Source organism: Rattus norvegicus, chromosome 1, assembly GCF_021556685.1.
Source record: "Rattus norvegicus strain SHRSP/BbbUtx chromosome 1, alternate assembly SHRSP_T2T, whole genome shotgun sequence".
NCBI classification, from domain to species: domain Eukaryota; kingdom Metazoa; phylum Chordata; class Mammalia; order Rodentia; family Muridae; genus Rattus; species Rattus norvegicus.
This window is the reverse complement of record NC_141534.1, coordinates 187,116,052-187,135,168: the sequence shown is the minus strand read 5'-3', so window position 1 is coordinate 187,135,168 and position 19,117 is coordinate 187,116,052. Positions and strand designations below refer to the sequence as shown.

The 19,117-nt window shown below is 39.4% G+C and overlaps 1 protein-coding gene and 1 pseudogene across 50 annotated transcripts in view; one reads left to right on the top strand and one right to left on the bottom strand.

Annotated features, from left to right (window-relative positions):
- Rexo5 (RNA exonuclease 5) overlaps positions 1 to 19,117 on the bottom strand; it is a 72,850-nt gene that overhangs the window by 22,592 nt on the left and 31,141 nt on the right. For 20 of the 50 annotated variants that reach the window (NM_001079706.1, XM_087560879.1, XM_087560724.1 and 17 more), the window contains 7 exons: positions 18,391 to 18,529; positions 18,147 to 18,241; positions 16,977 to 17,079; positions 13,483 to 13,559; positions 12,659 to 12,773; positions 4,585 to 4,689; positions 2,981 to 3,118 (listed from right to left, as the gene is read on the bottom strand). In NM_001079706.1, the coding sequence (NP_001073174.1) occupies positions 2,981 to 3,118; positions 4,585 to 4,689; positions 12,659 to 12,773; positions 13,483 to 13,559; positions 16,977 to 17,079; positions 18,147 to 18,241; positions 18,391 to 18,529 (772 nt within the window). Of the gene's footprint in view, positions 1 to 2,980; positions 3,119 to 3,655; positions 3,713 to 4,584; positions 4,690 to 12,658; positions 12,774 to 13,482; positions 13,560 to 16,976; positions 17,080 to 18,146; positions 18,242 to 18,390; positions 18,530 to 19,117 lie in introns of all 50 variants that reach the window. The other 30 variants (XM_087560774.1, XM_087560721.1, XM_087560703.1 and 27 more) reach the window with 4 other exon arrangements.
- LOC147996950 (U2 spliceosomal RNA) lies at positions 4,869 to 5,047 on the top strand (annotated as a pseudogene).

Below are 19,117 nucleotides of genomic sequence, written 5' to 3'. Positions count from 1 at the left end.
CAAAACTACAGGATAGGTAAAAACAATCCTATACAATAAAAGAACTCCGGAGGTATCACTAGCTCTAATCTCAAGTTGTACTATGGAGTAATAGTAATAAAGACTGCATTAAAAACAGACAGGTTGATATATGGAATCAAATCAAAGACCCGGAAATAAACCCATACACCTATAGACACTTGATTTTTGACAAAGAAGTCAAGACAATAGAAAAAAAAAAAAGAAAGCATCTTTAACAAATATTGGTCTAACTGGATGTCTACAAGTAGAAGAATGCGAATATATCCAAATCTATCACCCTGCACAAAATTCCAGTCCAAGTGGATCAAAGACTTTAAGATAAAACCAGATATACTAAATCTGATAGAAGAGAAAGTGGGGAATAGCCTCAAACCCATTGGCAAAAGGGAAATTTTCCTGAACAGAAGAACAACAGCCCAGGCACTAAGATTAACAATTAATAAATGGAACCTCATGAAACTGAAAAGCTTCTGTAAGGCAAAGGATACTGACATAGGACAAAACAGCAGCCCATAGAATGGGAAAAGATCTTCACCGACCCTACATCTGATAGAGGCTGATATCAAAAATATATAAAGAATTCAAGGAATTAGATATCAACAAACCAAATAACCCAGTTAAAAAATGGGGTACAAAGCTTAACAGAGAATTCTCTACAGAGGACTCTAATGGCTAGGAAGAATGGCACTTAAAGAAATTTTAATATCAGGGAAGTGAAAATCAAAAGGACTCTGAGATTTCATCTTAACACTTGTCAAAATGGCTCAGATCAAACCCTCAGGTGACAGCTCATGCTGGTGAAGAAGTGGAGCAAGAGGAACACTCCTTCACTGCTGGTGGGCGTGCAACCACTCTGGAATCAGTATGGTGGTTTCAGTTTTTATGGTGGAAACAGTTTTAACCTCAAGACCCAGGTACATTACTCCTGGGGATACACTCAAAATATGCTCCACCACAGCACAAAGATATTTATTCAGCTGTGTTCATAGCAGCTTTAATCATAATAGCCAGAAACTAGAAACAATGTAGATGTCCCTCAACTGAAGAAAGAGTAAAGAAAATGTGATGCATTTACACAATGGAATATTACCTATCTATCAAAAACAACGAAATCATGAAATTTGCAGGGAAATAGCTAGAACTAGAAGAGATCCATTCCTGAGTGAGGTAACTCAGACCCAGAAAGACAAACAAGGAATGTACTCATAAGTACTCAGTTATAATCCATGCCACAAACCACAGACCCAAAGAAGCTAAGTAACAAGGAAGGCCCAAGGGAGGATGCTTGAATCTCACTGAGAAGGAGAAATAAAATAGACACTGGGAGTCAACTGAAGGAGAAAATGGTATGAGAAGGGGGAGAGGATAACAGGAGGAATCAAGTGTGGAGAAGACAGAGGGGGAGAGCACTGGCACCACTGAAAAGAGCTAGAAAGCTAGGACAATGGAAATTCTCAGGAATCTATGAGGGTGACCCTAGCTAAGACTCCTAGCAATGGGAATATGGAGACTCAACAGGCCATCTCCAAGACTTCCAACGGAGGGTTGGGAACACTAACCCATCCTTAAAGCCTTCAACCTGTAAATTTTCCTGCCTACAGTATGTTCAGGGAGCAGAGATTGAGGGAATGGCCAACCACGACTGGCCCAACTTGAGACCCATGCCACGGGAGAGTCAACCCCTGACACTGTTAATGATATTCTGCTATACTTGCAGAGAGGAATCTAGTGTGATTGTCATCTGAGAGGCTTCACTCAGCAGTTGATAGACACAGACGCAGAGAGCTACAGCCAAGCATTAGGAGTCTTTGGAAGGATTTGGAGGTAGGAAGGATTAAAGGCACCAGAGAGGTCAAGAAACCAAAAGAAAACCTACAGAGTCAGCTAACCTGGGCCCATAGGGCCTCACTGAGACTGAACCACCAGAGAATATGCATGGGATAGACCTAGTTCCTTACACACATGTACATTTGTGCAGGTTGGTCTTCATGTGGAACCCCTAAGAGCAGGAGCAGGGCCTGTCTCTGACTCCATTGGCAGCCTTTGGATCCCTTTCTCCTAACTGGGCTACCTTGTCTAGCCTCAGTGGATGAAGATGTACAACTTGATATGCCTAGGGGGACTGATATCCACGGGAGGCTACCTCTTCTCTGAGGAAAAAAGGAAGAGGGCATGGGGGAGGGAAGGGGAGATGGAGAAACTAGGAGGAGAGGAGGGAGAAGGAAGCTGTGATCAGGATATAAAGTAAGTAAATTAATAAAAAAAATTCAATATATAAAATTTACTCCAATAGACAGGGGAATTAAAATAAGAAAAGCAGGCTACAGTACCCTTACACTATACTAAATAATTTTTTCTTTAAAAAAAAGGAAGAAAGAAAGAGAGAGAGGGAAGGAGGGAGGGAGAAAGAAAGGAAGAAAGGAAGGAAGGAAGGAAGGAAGGAAGGAAGGAAGGAAGGAAGGAAGGAAGGAAGGAAGAAAATGTTGAAGCTAGGTACAGTGTGTGGTGGCAAACACCTCTAATCCCAGCTATTCAGAAGGCAGTATCAGGAGGACTGCATATCTTAGACCAACAAAAGCTATATGCAATGAGCTCCTCTGTCTAAAGTAAAAAGTGGTCAGGAATGTAGTAGTGAGGTCACAGTTAGAAGGTATGAAGGCTACATTCAAATGACAGGGATTTTGTCGTTTTGCTTTCTGGAGTTCTGAGATTGAAGGCATGTGTTACCACGCCTGCCTGGCTTCAGTAGACATATTTTTGTCTGGCCTACATGGCAGATTTCTCTTTAAGGAAAACAAAATATAAAATTATAAATATACAAAAACATAAGCTCTGGAAAATCTGATTATTTGTGGATCACACAGAACTGGGGACACTCAAGCTCATTGCACTATTAGCTACACAGACCTCACTATCACCTGATTTTTCTAAGTCAAAAACCTTAATTTTCTCATCTTACCCTATAAGTTTCAAGAACAAGAGTTATAGACTGTACTGGGCCCAAGCTACTAAACACCTTCTTCAGGGACCCGACGTTACAATCTTTGCTAAATGGCCCAGCATAGATAGTTGACATCTCTGTCCACCTGGTCTTCATCTGTAGGACAAATAACAGAACAAAGAGGTAGATGTGAAAGGGAACTGAAACCATAAGGCAAGCCTGTGTTACTTTCTCAAATGTCTAAAGTTCAGAGTTATTAAAGGTCTGGAAATATGGCTTAGGGATTAAGAGCACTTGTTGCTCTTGCAGAAGAGCTTGGTTTGGTACCCAGCACTCACATGGTGGTTTACAACCATTTATAACTCAAGTTCCAGGGAACCTGTTGCCATCTTCTGACCTCCAAGAGCACCAAGCACAAATGTGGAATACAGACAGACTTGCAGAGAAAACATTCACACATAAAAAATAAAATCAATAAACCTGGGGCTGGAGAGATGGCTCAGCGGTTAAGAGCATCTGACTGCTCTTCCAGAGGTCATGAGTTCAATTCCCAGCAACCACATGGTGGCTCACAACCATCTGTAAAGAGATCCGATGCCCTCTTCTGGTGTGTCTGAGGACAGCTACAGTGTGCTTGTATATAATAAATGAATAAATCTTTAAAAAAAAATCAATAAACCTTTAAAAAGTTACCACAGATGTAGGCATAGATGGAAGGCAAAGGTAGAAGGATCTCTGTATGAGGCCAGCCTGGTCTCCAGAGAGAGGAGGGGTGGCAGGAAGCAGGCAGGGCAGGGCAGGGCAGGCAAGGAGGGAGAGAACAAGAGAGAGAGAGAGGGACGGAGGGAGGGAGGGAGAGAGAGAGAGAGAGAGAATGAATATTAATTCATGACAGCTAGAACTACATAAAGACCCTACCTCAAAAAACAAGTAATCTTTATCTTAAAATAGTTTGCTCAAAGATATAAAATAATTTATAATAGAAAAAATTATTTATAATAGAAAACATTAAAAATGCAAATGCTCTCAATAGGCATACCACACAGTAGAATACTTTACATACATTAAAAATAAGAAAAATAAACTAAGTTATAACATAGAATATGTATTTTAAATTAAATGAAATATAAGTTGTAAGAAGGGCTGGGAAAACAGCTCAGTGGATAAAGTGCCTGCTTGGCCACTGGAGTTCAGATCCCCAGCACCCACATCAAAGTCCAGTGCAAATGGCACATGCTTCTGCTCCTAGTGCTGGCAGGTTGAAACAGGAGGACCAAGAAAGTGAGCTCTAGATTCAGTGAGACTCTGTCTCAAAAAATAAGCTAGAAGAGATAAAAGAAGATATTTCATGATAGTCTGTGGCCTTGTCTCTGCCTGTGCATGCATGGGCATATGCATGCACCTACCACATACATACACACATACACTAAACACATACATAAACTTAAGTTGCAAAACAAGGTAATCGGTCTGATTCCTGTTTTATAAAACATGTTTTTTCAAATATTGGTGTTTATTGAAATAATTTGGAGAAAAATGTGAATTTAATCAAGTGTGCATTACTTTTCTTAACGAAGAGAGGCTGTAAGTTTTCAAACACTTCAGCAGAATCATCTACTTACATTGTTTTTCATCTCTTCAGCGAAGAGGGGTGGAAAGGGGCGAAAAGAGAACTGCACAATGTTGAAGGGGAACAAAGGGACTTCCACTCTGGCTTGCTCAAGCACCTGAAGAGAACAGACAGCACAGACAAGATGAGTTAGGAACCCAGTACTCACTCCACTCCCTCCAAGAACCACAGTAATATAAAATCTCCCTTTACTTACACACCAAAGTAACACATAGTTGGCCTCCAGGACTAGAGAGAAATGGCAATAGCACAGTCTTTTAGAAAAGCCTTTAAATCACTGCTTCTTGGCCTTTTGGCTAAGACCCCGAATAGTATCTGTCCTTCCCATCTTACTACACTATGATCTCTGTCTAAGAACAACATATGGAATGAATTTCTGAAGTGGAAGGGAACTTGTTATATCCACCTCACAGATCAACTTGGTATTATAGAACCTCAGAAACAATGCACTCCTTCTAAGAATATAGGATTTGCCTGCAACAGGTCTGGAGGTCCAGGTTTATAACCCCAACTACACAGGGGCTGAGGGTATCAAGGTCAAGACCACACTATAGACTGAGTTCACAGCTGGACTGGCCAACTTAGTGAGACTCTATCAAAACTAAAAGCCCTTAGGACATAGCTTAGTAGACCAGCTCTGACCATACACAAGACGGTGGGTTCAATTCTCTACTATCACATAAAGACCACATAGATGATACACAACATATACAACCCATAATATTCCTGGGAGTGATTACTACACACCCTTCAGATTACTTGTAAGTAAGAATATAAATTCCAACAGGAGCGCCCGTCATTACATATTGCTGCAAGTCAGTGAATACAGAAAAGAGGAAAGGATGCTTTAGTCACTGGTTGCAGGGTGTGTAGGGAGGAGGAAAATCAATGATCTGAAAGAATTCGGTGAAGTACAAACAAAAGCACCCTAGAAAGAAAAGGCCCAAGAAAATGCAAACAATGTCACAATGTCGATATTTCATAACCCCTGCCTACAAGTCTGGCAGCCAGAGAGCAGCGTGGAGTGTAGAGAGAAAAGGGTGCAGCCCTTTGTGGATGCAGCACAGAGGACATATGCCAACCTTTCCTAAAATGATTATAAATTCATCTCTTTTCCCCAACACCATAAAATGAGTCTCAAACAAACAAGCCTCCCTGAACCCCAAGTACTGAAAACAGAGTGGTAGGGTACGTCTCTGACTTTAGCACTTGGGGCTAACATGCTAGTGAATGGAAAGTGACACTGCAGTATTTATGTTCACACCTCTCCTCCCACCATCCCCATCTCTCTGAATCAACAGGGGCTTAATGCGAAGGCAACTTTCCACTCCACAGGTTCTCTCTGAGAATGGAAACAGAGCGGACACTGTGCCCCATATTTTGGAGAACCCAGGGGCTGCCTGAGAAACTGGTTTCTTCTTACTGGATTTGGAGAACTAACAGAACTAAAGGACTTGTTTAGAAATGATTAATAAATGATTACTATATCATATTTGAGATGTAGTTCCACAGGAAGATGCCATGTGGTATAAGAAATGGGCAGCATCAAACCGCCAAGAAAATTTGACAATTAAAAAATGCAGTTAGATTTCTAGAAAACACAAGTCCTGAAGTGTAGGAGATGCTGCATGAAGCAGACCATAGAACCAGAAATGGTTGCCTGCCTGCCTGCAGTGAATGTGTGCGCATAGATATTTTTACTTGTTAGTTATATGTGCACACGTGTGCATGCTGATGTGGAGGTCTGAGGTTGACATTAGGGTTATCTCTCTCAGTCACTCTTAGGCAGGGTATTGTGCTGAACCTGGGTTTCAGTCTCAGCTACTCTGGCAAGCCAGCACACCCCAGGCACTTTTATCTATCTCTGTCTCTCTGTGTTGCCCTCGATGCTTTTTACATGGCATTCCTGTTACCTTTAATTTTCAACTTAACACAGTCTACAGTCATCTGAAAGGAACATCTCCACTGAGGAAGTGCCTAGAGTAGATTGTCCTGTGGGCATGTCTGGGGAACTGTTCTGTTAATTTATGTAGAAGGGCCCAGCATACTGCGAGTGACACCATTCCTTAGGCGAGTAGTCCAAGCTAAACATATATATAGCTAAACATATGTATAGCTAAACATAAGCTGGAGAGCACCTCCAAGAAGCATTCCTCCAGGGTTTCTACTTTAAGTTCCTGACCTGACTTCCCTCAATGACAGACTATAACCCACAAGCTGAGTTTTGGTCAGTGTTTTATCGTGGTAACAACAATTATAATAAAAGGAAACCTGTGTGCCAGCACTTAATTTGTGTGATAAGTGCTTTACCTGTTAAGTCATCTCCTCAGACAAGAACTGGTTATTTTTTTCAAATGTCTGTCTTAATAACAAATTCACATAGCATACAAAGAGACAGGGAAACAGCTTAAGTAAACAAAATGTAATTTCATAAACTGAGTCTGGAAAAATGTAGTCTATGAATGTCCTGACCTCTTGCCTCTGCCTTCTAGGTGTCTGCCTTCTGAATGTTGAGATTGTACCATCACGTCACATTCTAGGACTCCAATAGAAAATGGCACAGCATCTGGACTTGATCTAATATAAACTGTTTTGTATAATTTTTGAGTTGTCATCTCTAAGATTACTTATGCAACTTAATATGATATATTTACATTTGATCAGTATACATTTGTATTATATACTCTGAGTCCCCATCTGTACATTATATTATTTAAGAGAATATAAATGCTAGATAAATAGTTGTGCTACTGCACTGGTAAGGAACAGTAAGAATGAAAAATGTCTGCACATGTACAATTATTATTTCCAATTTGTGGTTGGTTGACTCCATGGATATGAAAACTGCAGAATGAACAATAGTATTTCAGACATTAAAAACAAAAGTCATTAAAAAGCACTGAAAAGGCATAGAGAAAATATGAGCATTACTAAGTCTGAAAGGCTTCCTAATAAATTATATTGATTCCAACTATGGGGCATTGTGGAAAAGGCAACAATGAAAATATTAGTGGTTTTTAGGGGGAAAGAATCAATTAGCAAAGCACATTTATCATAAAATTTTTAGGATAGTGTAATGAATCTACTCTATATTATATAGGTACATAGATGTCATCAAACATTGGTCAAAGTCTACAGTACATACAACATCAAGAGCGAGCCCTGATATAAACAATGGATTACCGGGTGACTGGGATGGCGGTGTGGATTCAGTGATGGCGACAGTCTGGGGTGGACTGTGGTGGAGGTTGTACATGTATAGAGGCAGAGGATAAACGGAAAATGTACTTTGTAGGCCTAAAAATTAAAGTTTATTAAAGAATAAGGATGGTTGGGTGATATCTCGGCTGGTAAATCACTTTCATTACAAGTATCAAAACCCAAGTTCACTATCAAAAACCCACATAAAACACTAGTGGCAATGGCATCTACTTGCAATCCTGGTGGTGGTGAGATGGGAAACAGAGACAAGCAGACCCTTGGAAACTCGCCAGACAACTAGTCTAGCCTAACTGTAAAGGTTTTTAGGTAATGAGAGACTGTCTTAAAAGGTAGAAAGCACTTAAAGAACAATACCCAAAGTTCTCTGACCTCAACAGGAATGTATACACACACATGTATGCACATACCTGGAACCATATAAATACATAGTCCTTAAAGTCCTTGCCAAGTGGGGAAGTGATCAGAAAAGAGGGGTGAAAAAGAGTAATTCCTAGGACATTAGAAAAGGAAGAATAATAATCCTCGAGAGGTGGGAAACAACCCCAATGCATCCTGTTCTCTCTCCGGGCCACGTCTGCTGGCTGGAGCGTCATTGAGTGAAGAGCTACTCACAGAGCTTCAGAGACCTGCAGAGATCTGACCCTCAACTACTCATGATTACATGTACCTATGGAAGTAAACTATGTAAGGTTCAGAAAAAAGTCCTACAGGACTGCCAGGAACATTTCCAAAAACCCACATAAGACAAAGAACAGTCTAGAATTCCCCAAACTAGAACAAGAAATCTGATGATCCTTGTACCATCAAGTACTAATTTTGATTTTATATCAGAAGTTGGATGAAAACTGTCATGGTTCTACCTAAAAATATTAAATGCAAAAGCCTAAAGGAACATTGTTTCCATAAAACTACCACACTCAAAGCAAAGCTCACAAATATTAACAAGGACACAAAACTATATAATACCAATAAATAAAATTCACTGTGTCTGGCATGGAAGACAAACAAGAGATACCAGGAACATGAAGAAGCATAAAAACACAATTCACAAGCAAAGAAATAACTTAAAAACTAGTGTAAACACTGCTATTATTGGTCTTTTTATATAAATATAAATATATATATACAGAAAAAAAACTAGTGTAAAATGACACAAATAATCAAGTACATAAAAATGTTAAAACAGTTGTCATAACTATATTCCAGAAGAGAGGAGAAGAAAGTCTGAGTCTTATTATTAGAGGCATGGGAGACAGAAGAGAGCTGATTATAATGTTTGAAGTCAAAGTTTACTGGATGTGATTACAAACACATTACATATAACTAAATATATGATGGAGCCCGAAGACATTAACAATGAAAAATTATCTATAATAAAATAGGGGAAAACCTGGGAGAAAATGAATAGCAGTGATCTGTGGGACTCTCAGCATTCTAATGCAATAACAGTGGGAGTCCCCAAACAAAAGGAGAGTGATAAAAGATAAAACTGGAATAGTAACTTTTTCCTAATTTTATAAATATGATAAACTCAGTACATTGTTTTTCTTTGTTTGCTTTGTTTTGTCATCTTAATGCAAGCTAGTGTCACCTAGAAAGAGGATGCCTCAGTTGAGTGTTGGGGGATAGTTTTGTGTAGTCTGTATTTCAGACGCTGATTTCTGCGCCAAAGATCTGGTTGTAGTCCCAAATATTGGAGCATCTCCTGTCTCAATGACATGTAAAGGTTTTCCATCACCTCTGGTTGATTGATTAATTGCTGATCAGTCATTAGCTGGGAAGGAGTTCTGATCCCACAGGGTCCCAAGGGGGGAGAAGGGAGGAAGAGAGAGGGAAGAAGAAAAACCATGAAGATTCATCATGAGCAGGTTGCCAAGGGAGCAGCCATTAGGACACACATGGAACAGAGAGAGCCCAGGAAGGAATCATGTAATGGGGCATGTGGCTGGGAACAGGCTGAAAAGTAGTCCAGGCCAGCATGGTCAGATTAAAATAGATTGGTTATCTGCCCAGCTTTAATGCTTGCGACTTGTTAATAAATATAAGATCTCCTTGTCATTTATTTGGTAACAAGGGCGAAGTAGGTAAAAATGCCAGAATTACATTTACAGTTGAGGAATTGCCTCTGTCAAATTGACCCATGGGCAGATCTTTGGAGCACTTTCTTGATTGGTGATTGGTATTGGAGAGCTAATTATCCCCGCTCCCAACCCCCGAGCACTGACGTTCTTGGGCAGTGGTCCTGGGTTGTATAAAGAAGGAAGCCATGAGGAACAAACCAGTAAGTAATGCTCCTCCATAGCCTCTCCCTATGCTTAGTTCCTGCCTCCAAGTTCCCTAATTTGCCCAATGACAGACTGTCATTGGCATATTGTCAGAGGCATAGGTCAAATAAATCCTTTGCTCCTCAAGTTGCTTTGGGTCATGGTTATTTATCATAACAACAGAAAGAAAACTAAGACACTAAAGGAAGAAATCTGATGGAAGCTGAAAGACATGTAGGAAGTTCTTTAAAGTGCTACAAAGAAAACAAATGTCACCCAAAATATGTTCCAAACATCAAAGTTTTTTTTAAAAAAATGGCTGTTACATAATAAACAAAAGCTGTTAAGAATTTAGTCCCTACAGACTGTGTACTGTCCAAATTAAAATTTGAATTTATATGAAGAAATAAATACCATTAGATGTGATAATCACAAGGTAAGCAGGTATACCTACTGTATCTTTTTTACTAAAATCTATTTTTATTTTGTTTTTATGTGTATGAGTACTTGTCTGCATATAGGTATGTGCACTACAATATGTTCCTGGTGCTGGTAGAGGCCAGAAGAGGGCATTAGATCCCCTAGCACTGGAGTTACAGGTGGTTGTGAGCTGCCATATTGGTGCTGAGCCAGGGTCCTCTGTAAAAGCAGGCAGTCTGCTGATATACTGACCAGTGTTCCAGCCTCCCAAATATTTTTTAAATAACCCACAGTCAAAGCAAAAGTATTAACAATATGGAGTGTGTTCTATAATATATACAGAAGTAAGCTATGAGGACAACCACAGCTATAAGGACAGAAGGAAAGGAATACAAGTATGTGGTGTAGGGTTCTTATACATGAATGAAAAGGTGTGCTACTATGTAAAGGTAAACTGCAAAACATAACTATCAAAGTCAGTATACTATAAATCCAAACACAACCACTAAAGTACACAACTTAGAATTATCATTTTCTTGGTTCACTACTATCATAGTTTCTAGGCTTATAGATGGTAAGCTATCCCTATTGGTCTAATAGTGGTGTTTTAATCTTGGGATTAAAGATGTTTTACTGGACTTAAAGTCTATTCAATAGGAGAGAATTCACATTTGGCATTACAAACATAGTCTATTGTCCATGGCTGTGAAGTCATGAATCCAAGAGAAGAGCCCACTACTCTACTTTCCTAAACCAGTACAACCTCTAAATGCATACTGAATTCTTACTCTGTTAGCTCAGGTAAGTGCAGGTCTCACCCTCACAATGAAGCTTCTTTCTGTAATAGGTGGAGGCTATTACAGAAATTCACAACTGGTCAGAATGCAGAGAACAACTGACTGGGGTCTCAGTCCCAGTTCAAACATCTATGTCATAGCCTTATACCCAAGGCTCAGGGAACACTGCAGAGAAATTGCAAGAGCCAAAGACTAGGATGCCTGCTGTAAGACAGTGTCTTCTAAACATGATCCAAAAGCTACACCTGTGAATTCTCCACAATAAGGTTGCCTAAATAGTATGTGCATATTGATTACGCCAGTTGACAAGCCAATCTGGATGGGGGAAACCTGGGAGAAGCAGAATCAGTCTTTTCCAGGAATAAGCTCCCTGATAGGTTATCCAATCCTAACTAGTCAAGCCCTAAACACATATCAGCAACACTAAGTAGGAGAGATACACACATGTACACATGTGCATGCATGCACACACACTTAAATATATGTATATATGTATAAACATATATAAAAATATTAAATAAAGAGGTTATTAATTTGATGAGGGAATTGGAATAGGTTGAAGGCTAGACAGAAACACAGTTTTCAGAGATGAAATTCTCAAAAAGAACTTTAAGTTAAACAAAAACAACTATGGGGCTAAAATGGTGGCTTAGTTGTTAACACCACTCGTTGGCTGTTCCTCCAGACACCCTAGGTTCAATTCCCAGCACCCATATGAGAGTCCAACACCGTCTGTGACTCCAATCGCTTAAGAACTGATACCCTCTTCTGGGATTCACAGGCACCAGGCAGAGATGCACAGTCAGACATGTAGGTAAAATACTGATAAACATAACACCCCTACCTCCAAAAAATAAAAGGAAAAGAAAACTATTATGTCAAAAGAGCAAAATAATATTTCAGGGAGGGTCAACATCTTGCTGAGCAACCACAAGGACCTAGTTTTGCCTCACATAAAAGCCAGAAATGTCAGCACACTTCTAATCCCAGGGCTGGGAGGGTAGGGGAGACAAATGAATGTCGATACCCATATTGCATATAGAACAACAACAGACAAAATATAAAAAGACACAGCCATGCTCCAAAACAAATATCTCCATATACTGAAAACGTAAGACTAAGTGGTGTGCAAGGCCAGGCCTGCTGGTCTCTGAAGCAGATGCTGACAGCTGGCAGGTCTGCTCCTAAGAGGTAACTGACTTAACAGTGCTCCATGAAAGATTTGAGACAGAAGTCAGACTCACTCATGTTAGCCAGGGTTACTGGTGCACAGTTCCTGGCACTTCCACGGACTGTTTAAAGTGCTGCATGTATAAAAGTCCCCTTCTGAGTACATGCTACAAAGGTACAATAGGTCATTCACCTCTTTATTTGAAGAGCACTTAACAGTTTGACAGTTTCTGTAAGAAGAAAGCTCATCTATATCCTGTGTCAAGAAAAGGAGTTTCTGCCCCATTGAGTCCAGGCATTCTAAAACACTGCAAAGAAGTAAAGGAGATTAAGAATAGTCACTTTTTAGATCATGACTTGATAGTTAACTTTTGAGCCTACACTTCTGTCCAATGTTGTAGTCACTAGCAATATTTAGCTATAAAAATTTTAATGTAAGTTAAAAGCTCAGTCAATCAGCTGCTTTAGTCACAGATGATTAGTGGTTGCACTATCTAGTATATTTTCGTCACTGTAGAAAATTTAATTAGAAGATGTTATCCTAATTTCCCCTCCTCTTAGGAATATACCTAAAGCTTTCTCTCAAGATTTAAGCAACAGTCTAAGGATCTGACACTCACTATGCTTTGAAATTGTACCTTTTTTGAGCACGTATGTGTGTGCTTCTCCAATCTGGGCAATGCACCAAAGGCTGAATCTTTTAATGTAAAAATACCAACAAATCTAACATTTTCTTCATTCGCCACCCCCCGCCCCAACCAGGGTTTCTCAGCATAGCTCTGGCTGTCCTGGAACTCACTAAATAAATCAGGCTGCCCTTGAACTCACAGAGATCTGTGTGCCTCTGACTCCTGAGTGCTGGGATTAAAGGTTCTATCATCTTTTCTAATAATACTTAGTTCAATTATCTCTGTGTTCTTTTTTTAATAAAAATATAATTTTAGATATTGATCATATTCATAAAACTAGAAAGTATATCCTCCATTTTCCTTTGCTCTTGTTTTAAATGGAAAGTACCTCCTCATGTGTGTAGCTCCTTCCTTGTTTCCTTGCTCTTGATTGGCTGCTAGTGCTTCCAGATTGAACTCTGCAATCTATAAGAAAATAAAGTGTTAGGAATCACCTTAAGTTTTTATACAGCATTTGAGGTGAAAAACTCCACTTAAGTGATATTCTCTGCTTCTTTAGAACTGTGGCTATGCCACTGCCTTAAGTACAAGCTGGCTTCAAAGGTATTAGATGGTTTATGGCTGCTTAGCCAAGAACAGCAATCTGTCACCAGCTACTAACATAGTTTAAAGAGCCAAGAAAGGCGGAGTGAAAAGTAAAGGCAATTTTGGCTCATCATCATTCCTTACTCAGTCCCTAAAAATGTATTTCTCTGAAAATGCGCAACTTTTTAGAAATGAAAAACAATGGCTTTACAGCAACATCAAAAGTCAGTACATTAATACAAAACTGCTAAGTCTGATGCTTATTTATAAAGAGGAAGGTCTACTTGGAAAGTGAGATATAATTTTTTAAAAATAACCTATTTGGGGGTTCAACAGATGGCTCAATGGTTAAAAGCACTTATTGTTCTTACGGAGAACCTGGGTTCAGTGCATAGCATCCACATGGTGGCTCACAACCATCTCTAACTCCAATTCCAGGGGATCCCACACCCTCTTCTGGCCTACATAGTCACCAGATATGCACATGGTGCACAGATATCAATGAAGGCAAAAACACTCATAAAATCATTAAATCTAAATGACAAAACTCAGCAAACAAATCACCAAACTATTTAGAGTCTCCCTGTGTCCTACAATTTCCAGAGGAACCACTGCTGAGTTGCTCTGTGATTTACTAGTACATGTATACTAGTAAAATCTGCTAGAAAAGTCACAACCATTCATAAAGAATGAAGGAGGTTCAGTTTAGTCAGGTGCTCGAACAGAAGCTGGCACATTGGGAGGCAGAGGCAGTTCACCATGACTGGTAGGCAGGTCATGGATCACTGGCTCTAGGAAGAACTTATTGTGAATACAATTACCTGTAGAAGCAAATGATCAGAAAACTGGACAATAGGAGAGAGCTGGAAAAGGCCAAACTCAGTTTTCCTTTACCCATCAGCATTGGTCAGTGCCTCAGCAACCCACAGACAGCTCTAGAGGGGTAAGAGGCCCAAAACTCAGGAACTCCACCACACCCCTCATTCTCCTACCACTGCCATTGCCCATCAAGATGTTAGGAAGAGCACAGGGCAGAACTTGGAACACGGAGTAGTATCTAGACTAGAACAACAGACTCCAAGCTACACAGACCATGGAGAGAACAGCAGTAGTGTGGTAAGTCTGAAGTCGAGACAAACTCTCAGTAACTCCACCTTGGACAAAGCAGTAGGAACTATAATGATCAGGGAAATTTTGTGACAGAACCTTGTGCAGTATCCTCATAAACAACTAGAACTCCAAGCAGCCCACTGGGCATTGGAAGAATTATATAGGGGTATGAGCATCATTCACAACCCCAAAGTTGGAAGAACACACAGAGGTGTTACTAGCATCTGTGACTTTCTCCTATGAAGTACTGCTCTCAGAATGAATGTCTGTAATTCAATCATCCAAAGACAGGCCCAGAGGGGAGAACAGGACTTCTTATCACAGAGGAACTACCAGAGGTGGCAAGGGCTTCAGACAGCCAAGAAATGTGAAAATTGAACTCCAGCCATCAGAGTTTTCATAGTCCCTAGCTCCATCCAACTCTATCCTCATGTTCATCCCAACCTTCTTTAATACTCAGTGTCATTTTGGCATGACAACTAGGTCCTGCTGTTCCTCTTATATTGCTTATTTTCCTTCCTTACTCTCTTTCCCTTTTCATTTTCTTCTAAAGAAAGGGTCTATCTGGCTCAGTCTCCAGAGAGATAAGGCTGTACTGTTACTTGATTCTATCTTTACCTTGCTCCTGCAGTTTACCTTTGATCAAAATTATGTCCCCCATATTTTGTCCCTACAGGTACTTTAATACTAGTACTTATAGTAGGATCACTATAAATTTGAAGCCAGTCTGGGCTATACACACATATTAAGTTACAGTCCAGCTAGAGAATACAGTAAGACACTTGTAGTGGTAATTTGGGAAGGGGGTGTTGCTACATCCTTTTGTTACTATATAACCACGGGGTGTTTCTATGCCTTCTTTAGCTCATTCTAGAATAACTGACACAGAGACCTGGTGTTTTCCATCAATAAGCTGTAAGCCTGAGCTGGGCAAGGTTTGAGCCATTCTAACCCTCTGAGCTATTTATCTCCCAGCAACAGGTCCTGTATAACTTAACAATTGAGCCTTGCCCTGGTTTGCTCTTTCCCATGTGTGCCCTCACAGCAACCCTCTTGGTAACCTGCTCCTCATGACTCTTCTTGGACCTTCTGCTTCATGGCCACCTCTCCTCTCCTTTTTCATGGTTTTCCTCCTACCTCTGTCTGTACCTGGGACCCCTGGCTGGGATCAGAAGTCCCACCCTATTCTCTAGTGCCCAGCTAATTGGCTGATCAGCTCTTTATTGACCAATCAGAAGATGACAGAGAGATATGTAATGCTTCATAAAAATAACAATACCACAGTACAGACTGTACTCAACTCTTTGCCAATTCAAAGACAACCTTTACTGTTTGTTATCCCTACAAACAGTACCTCAAGAAAACCAACAACACCAAGAAGAAAAATAATTTTACAATCTTTCACAAACTGTCCTTTTCAAATCTATATTCTTTGAATTGCTGCTCAATGGGATGTGTGCCTATTCCAAGAGAGCACAATAATTATCATACACAGCATCAGTTTGATGATCACCATCACCAACACAGTGCTCAGTATATCCAATGCTCTGTATTAAGAGCTGTATAATAGTTATCTGCCTCAATACTAACCCAGCAAACTATGTATTTTCATTTTAAGGATTTAGAAACCAGTTGTTCAGTAACTGCCAGTTTATATAACTCTGTATAGCATACTTTTAAAAATAGATAAGCCCAACTTCAGAGGCTGTATAGACTTAGTACATGTTAGTGGTATGGGTCTTAATTCTAACTGTGGTGCTTTGCAAATGCTTGGCCCAAGGAGTTACACTATTTGAAGGTGTGGCTCTGTTGGAGGAAGTATGTCACTGTGGGCATGGGCTTTAAGACTCTCATCCTAGCTGCCTGGAAGTCAGTCTTCTGCTAGCAGCCTTCAGATGAAGATGTGGAACTCTCAGTGTCCCATGCACCATGCCTGCCTGGAGGCTGCCATGCTCCCACCTTGATGATACTGGACTGAACCTCTGAGCCTGTAAGTTAGCCCCAGTCAAATGTTGTCCTTATAAAAGTGGCCTTGGTCATGGTGTCTGTTCACAGCAGTAAAACCCTAACTAAGACACTAAACTTAATCACATCACTAGGTCTGTAAAGAAAGGTTAACAGCAGAAATAATGATCTATCAGTTTTGTAATATTAAGCAAGCCAAAGGTACTGGTCAAAGATACTAACCTTCTTTGGCCCATACTTAAGAAAATACTGAACCAGCTCAAGAGCTGTTCTAGCATCTTCTATGCCATCATGGCCAAGCTTGTTAGGACACTGAATATCCTTCCTAAAAAGTGAAGATGAAATGTTATGTATCTAGGAATATTTTTAAATGGTTATTTCTTTTAAATGTAGTTTGTGAAGTTTCACCATTATAACAATTAGATTTGCATCAAAACAATCAAGATTCCTTTTTTTTTCTACTCAATTGCCAGTCCTTAACAGAGGTACTGGTCTAGAACAACCAGGAATGGCTTTGATCACAGGAAGTGGACTACATGAATCAAAGATTAGCCAATGAAGTCTCTAGCCTAAGCCATTCTAAGATGTATCAACAGTTAGTTTCCTTCCAGATGTTTATTATTTCATATACAAGTATCTATAAAAAAATCTTAATATCTATATCTATATCTATATATCCTACTCAGCAACTCTATTTTATTCTAAGTAATATCTTAGGGCTTTCCACATTAGCATACACAGATCCATCTCAGTCATTTGAACAATAACACAAATAACTGTAATTTAACCAGTTCTCTACCATTTTTCTTCTTTCCATTTTGAACCATCTTGTAATGAACATGTACTTACATGTTTCAAAACTATAAGAGATAATAATTATGTTGTATTTGAAATTCTCTGATACTGGGGGCTGAACCTAAGGCCTGACACATGATAGGCAAATATTCTATTTCTAACCTCCTTTAAAATGTTTCACACATGTACAATGTGTTTGGTTGGGGTATAGGAAGAAGACAACTTATGGGAGTCAGTTCTCCCATGCGGCTTGGCAGCAAATGCCTTTATCCACTGAGTCATACTGCCACCCAAACGCCATTTTTTTTTTAAACTTTAATTTTTAGACAGGGTCTCATTAAGTTGCTTGAGCAGGCCTTGAACTCCCTCTATAGACCTGGAAATTCTTGAACTTGGGAATCTTGGTCTAGCCTTCAAGATAGCTGGGATTACATGCTCACTTTGTGAGGTTCAACATATTCCCTTTATTTCTTCATTTTGTAAGAACTGGAGGGAGTAATGTTTATAAATTAAGAGAGACAACAGAGACTCACTTGGATAATATATATTAACTTACATGCAATTATCAGGACAACATTATAACATACATAAACCTACCCCAAAATAACTTTGGCTAAAAATGTTAGCTTAAATCTTCTGCCTTGCTTTCCAATATAAAGCAATGAGGTATCAATAACATATGGATGTATTATCTGAGGAAGAAAGAGAATGAATGAATGCATCTTATGCTAATAGAATAAATAGGGAGCATAGATGGGAGTAAAGAGCCTAAGTCTTTACATCTTAGGTGAATGGAACATGCTTTTGGACTACAGAATAAAATCTTAAAGCAGATACACACTTTTAATACTCTGAGATCCAAGTCTAGGCAATGGCCCACTAACACAGCATCAGGAGGAAGCAGTTCTCTTAACAGCTTCTGTACATCTTTGAGTTTGGTTGTCACTGGGTTAAGAATCTCCTTTGTGATTCCTGAAAAACTTTTAATAAAAGAGAGAAATAGACAAACTAAAATATTAACTTTTCTCCAAGAAAAAAAATTATACTTAACAACACATATTAAACACATAAAACACAATAACACATAAAAAATCAGATCTAAACAACCAGAGGAAACTCTAAAAAAAAATGAACCAATAAACAGAGGAAAAATATGGACAGCATTCTACTTGATGTAGGTGTAAGAAAGGACTTACTAAATAGGCTCCATTTGCCCAAGACAAATGTATGCCAACAACAGGCAAATTGGCCTTCATAAAACCTAAAAGTTTCTGCAGAGTCAAAACAAACAGGTAAAGAGGAAGCCCATAGAATAAGAGAGAATTTTTGCCATCTATATATCTGACAAAGGTTTAATATCCAGAATATATAAAGAACTCAAAAAACAGAGTAAAAAAACAAAACAAATACCCATTTTGAAAAGAAAAAAAGGGGGACTGTGACCTCAATACAGAGTTCTCAGAAGAACTAATTAATCTAATGGCAAAGAAACACCTTGAAAAATGTTCATCTGCCTTTGTATTTAGGAAAATACAAATCAAAATAGCTGAGATTTCATCTTACCTCAG